This window comes from Eucalyptus grandis, chromosome 11 (assembly GCF_016545825.1).
Source record: "Eucalyptus grandis isolate ANBG69807.140 chromosome 11, ASM1654582v1, whole genome shotgun sequence".
Classification (NCBI taxonomy): Eukaryota; Viridiplantae; Streptophyta; class Magnoliopsida; order Myrtales; family Myrtaceae; genus Eucalyptus; species Eucalyptus grandis.
Window position 1 is genome coordinate 41390239 of NC_052622.1, and position 4255 is coordinate 41394493.

Consider the following 4255-nt stretch of genomic DNA (forward strand, 5'->3'; position numbering starts at 1 on the left):
GTCCTCATTCCAAGGGGCCTCTTGTTAGTATGTACCGAAAGAGTGCGTGCCATGTAGTCAACTTTCCTTTTTTTTGAAAACTAATAAAGGCATTACTAATCGACCGGCGAGGCCGGATGTAATTACCGTTTTAAGTGAATTTTCAAGAACTCTTTCAAGATAGTAACTCGAATTCGACGAGGCAATCTGAACATCACGACACGTGGATCCTATAATTTAAGCTCCAAATTTCGATGATGCCCGGCGTCGGCGAATCCTGATCCTCCGCCAGGCCTGCACGAGTGCCGTAAGGAATCAATGACCGTTGGATCTCCCGCGAAATACCATTGGACCGGTGGGTCCCCCCGCCTTCGATAAGCTTGCGTGGCAACGTGCGGCCGCTTCATAATTTATTCCGCAAGAGACAAAGAGCACGTTTCAGCTTGCGTCTCTCTGTTTTTCTCCTCCATTATGCTCTTTTCTTCCACTCTCTCTCTCTCTCTCTTTCGCTCTCGCTCTATCGTTCTTCATCATCTTCCTTCTTCCATCTTCATTAATTATTTGAAAAAGGTCCATAGATTCATGGCTATGCGACCTCGCTGAGCTCTTGCCCACGAGTCACCAGACTTCTTTTTACGACCTTCCTGCTTCCCCTGTTTGTGCACAAAGTCTTCGACGTCACAGTTATGTGGGCTCTTCCTCTTCAACTCCCCAATCATTAACATCAGTTTCTTTTTCTTTGTTTCTTTTCTCTCTCTCTCTCTCTCTCTCTCTACCCACTTCTTCATCTTCTAGATTGAAGATACAAGGAGAAAAAGAGGGAGACTTCCCGTATTCAAAAGCTCAGGTGAGCCTTTGACCGTCTGAGTTTTTATTGGGTTCAGATCATGTTGCTACGTTCAATGGTCATGTTGTTTACCAATTTTCTCTCTCTATCTCTCTCCCTCTCTCCACTAATTTGTTGTCCGGGCTCATCTCAAAGTAGAGACAAGTGGTTTGTCCTTGTCTCTGAGTATTCATCAATTTAGTCCTTTTCTTCGTTCGGTGCAGATTGCGTGAGGGCATCATTTGGGTGTTCAAGCAATCCGAATCCCAGGTCTCTATAGAAACACCGAAAGTTGATTTGTTCTGGGGTTGACAAATAGTTCGGAGTTCCACTTACCATGTGAAAGAATCAAGAGTTTGATACCTCTAGAAGGTGAAGAGAGAAGGGGTTTCTCGATTTCCACCAGTGCTGTGTCAGACTCGAGAGCGGCTGACTGCGATGGAGGTACTGGAGAGGCAAAAGAGCTTCCCCCGGAAGAAGATGACCAAACAGCCGACGGTGAAGCGAGACGACACTCCGTTGCACTTGGCGGCGAGATCTGGGGATACGGAGGTCTTGTTGGACGCGCTATCCATGGCTGGAGTGGAGGAATGGAAGGGCTTGTTGACCAAGCAGAATCAATCTGGTGAAACCATACTATATGTGGCTGCCGAGTGTGGCCATGTTGATCTGGTGAGGGAGTTGATGCCGTACTATGATATCGGTTCAGCTGGAATCAAGGCAAGGAATGGATACGATGCGTTTCACATAGCTGCAAAGCAAGGAGACTTGGGTGAGGCTCTCATCGGCTGTGCTTTTACTCTATGATTGCTGTGTTTCCCTTGGCTCAAAAGCCATTCATCGAAGGAACGATATGGGTTCTTTTTTTTTTTAACATCAGCAGTGTCTGATGAAAGTTGTTTGGTCGTCTTTGTGTGGAAATCTTTTGCGTTCTCCATGTATGATGAATAAGTTAAGGGACAAAGAAGAAGAGGAAGAAATAGCGTAGGTAAAAAGCAATGATTTTTGGTTCAGATTGAATACGTTTTGCTTCACCATCGTCGGATGTTCGAATTAATGAAGGTAGAACTTCAGTGTTGACATTTCTCGCTTCTTCCTCTTGCAGATGTGTTGAAGATTCTTATGGAGAAGAGTCATGAGCTTTCGATGACCTCCGACTCTGCTAATACCACGGCGCTGCACACCGCTGCTGCACAAGGCCACTTCGAAGTGGTGAAATTCCTCTTGGAGGAATGTGGAAACCTGGCCCTGATTGCAAAAAATAACGGGAAAATGGCCTTGCATTCAGCTTCAAGAAATGGGCATTTGGAGGTTGTGAAGGCCTTTCTAAGCAAAGAACCGGGGTTAGCAACCGTGTGTGATAAGAAGGGCCAAACAGCTCTTCACATGGCAGTCAAGGGACAGAGTCCCGATGTTGTTGAGGAGCTCTTGAATTTGCATCCTTCTCCACTTAACATGGTTGATACTAAGGGGAATACTGCGTTGCATATAGCAACACGAAAGGCTCGAACTCAGGTATAAAAATTCTGCCCGACTCTTTTTCTGGAATCTCTTTCACGGGAAAACTAAGCAAAATATGTTTAGCAACTGCACTTAGATGAATGTATTGCTCAGATCTCTTCAAGTTTCTTGTCAATTGTCTAAGAAGTGCCTCTGGCTTGATTTGTACTTTATAGAACTTGGAAGGAGGATGTCTTAGAAAGAAATTGTATTCGTTTGATGCCCATAATTATAGAGCTACTCCTGTCAATGCTTTAAAGCTGCAAATTTTTGCAGAGAGATGTGTGTTTATCAAAATTTAGCATTCGCATGGTACAAATTGCAACCCACAGCCCTTTAGAAATCATGGGATGCGTATGGTCGTGCTGTTTACATTCCTAAACTGCATAGAGGATCCTCCAAGATTGCTATATTGAGAATCTTTCTTCTCTGCAATGTAACACAGCTCGGGTTGGCTTTTGTACAATCCTGGGATTCTAGGCGACAGACTTTTATCCAATCGGTTGTAGAAGTCCTGTAGGTTGCCATCTCGAGCAATGGAGAGGCTAGCATCCGTTAAATAAGCGTCTTGGCTTTAGGCAGGCTAACTATAAGATTATCTTCTGTTCTTGGTTCTCGTAAAGCATAAAAGCATGAAATGGACCGGATAATGTGATCCATTGCCTCAGTAAGAGTTCTATCTTATCAACTCGTGCTGCTGCTACTCTTGCAGATTCTCTCTAAGCTTTTGAATCACTCGGATCTCGACAAAACGGCGGTTAACAGATCTGGAGAGACCGCCCTGGACACTGCCGAGAAAGCTGGCCAATCCGAAATTGCTGCTGTCCTGCGGGATCACGGCGTTCCTAGTGCTAAATCGTTGAATCCACCAACACCGACAGGGGCCCGGGAGTTGAAGCAAACCGTGAGCGACATAAAGCACGAGGTCCACGACCAGCTGGAGCACACGAGACAAACGAGGAGACGAGTGCAGGGGATCGTCAAGCGGATCGACAAGATGCACTCGGAGGGCCTCAACAACGCCATCAACTCCACCACGGTCGTGGCCGTCCTGATTGCCACAGTGGCTTTTGCTGCCATCTTCAGTGTCCCAGGCCAGTACGCCGATAACCCCAAAGATGTCCCAGCTGGGCACTCTCTAGGAGAAGCAAACATCGCTCCGAAACCTGAATTCATCGTCTTCTTCATATTCGATTCCATCGCGCTCTTCATATCCCTGGCAGTCGTGGTGGTGCAGACCTCGGTGGTGGTCATAGAGCGGAAAGCGAAGAAGCAGATGATGACGGTCATCAACAAGTTGATGTGGTTGGCGTGCGTGATGGTGTCGGTGTCGTTCCTCGCGCTGTGCTACGTGGTGGTGGGGAAGCGCGATTTGGCGTTGGCAGTGGGAGTGACCGTCGTCGGAGCCGTGATCATGTTAGCCACTTTAGGGACGATGTGTTATTGGGTGATCATGCACCGGATAGAGGCTTATAAATTGAGGAGCGTCCGGAGGTCGTCGATGAGCAGTAGGTCGAGGTCGAGGTCGATGTCCATGTCGATGTCGATGATGATGTCGGATTCAGAAATTTTGAACAGTGAGTTTAAGAAAGTCTATGCTCTCTGAGACATAAATCTGCCGGCAAGTCCGACGATGCCGATGATGCCGGAGATCGGGAAACATTAACACGGAGCTGTTGTTGTACATATGAATCGTAGGCTTTTGTAGAATAACCTGCTCTCTAGTCTCTACCACTTATTTGCAGAAGATATCGACTGTAGAAGTTGATGAGAAGATGATCTGCGGTATGACACGCAGGGTTTTTCTGTCAATGAGGGGGTCACTTTCTCCTCAATTGATGTTCCTAGAGTTAGGTCTATGATCATTAATGAATTTGGCTATTGTTGCTGTGAATCTTCTTGAAAATGATGATAAGTAGTGGAAATGATATGAGGAGTTGACCGCGAAAA

The 4255-nt window shown here is 46.3% G+C and overlaps 1 protein-coding gene across 2 annotated transcripts; it reads left to right on the plus strand.

Annotated features, from left to right (window-relative positions):
- Positions 1-425: 425 nt before the first annotated feature.
- Positions 426-4255, plus strand: LOC104426506 (ankyrin repeat-containing protein At5g02620). Of its 2 annotated transcripts, XM_010039581.3 has the most exons (4): positions 426-826; positions 1030-1577; positions 1911-2320; positions 3018-4255. In XM_010039581.3, the coding sequence occupies exons 2-4, from the start codon at positions 1244-1246 to the stop codon at positions 3909-3911; spliced, it is 1638 nt and encodes a 545-aa protein (XP_010037883.1). In that variant the 5' UTR covers positions 426-826; positions 1030-1243; the 3' UTR covers positions 3912-4255. The 2 variants fall into 2 exon arrangements, with proteins under 2 accessions (XP_010037883.1, XP_039160814.1); XM_039304880.1 differs by lacking the exon at positions 426-826 and having other exon boundaries at positions 833-1577.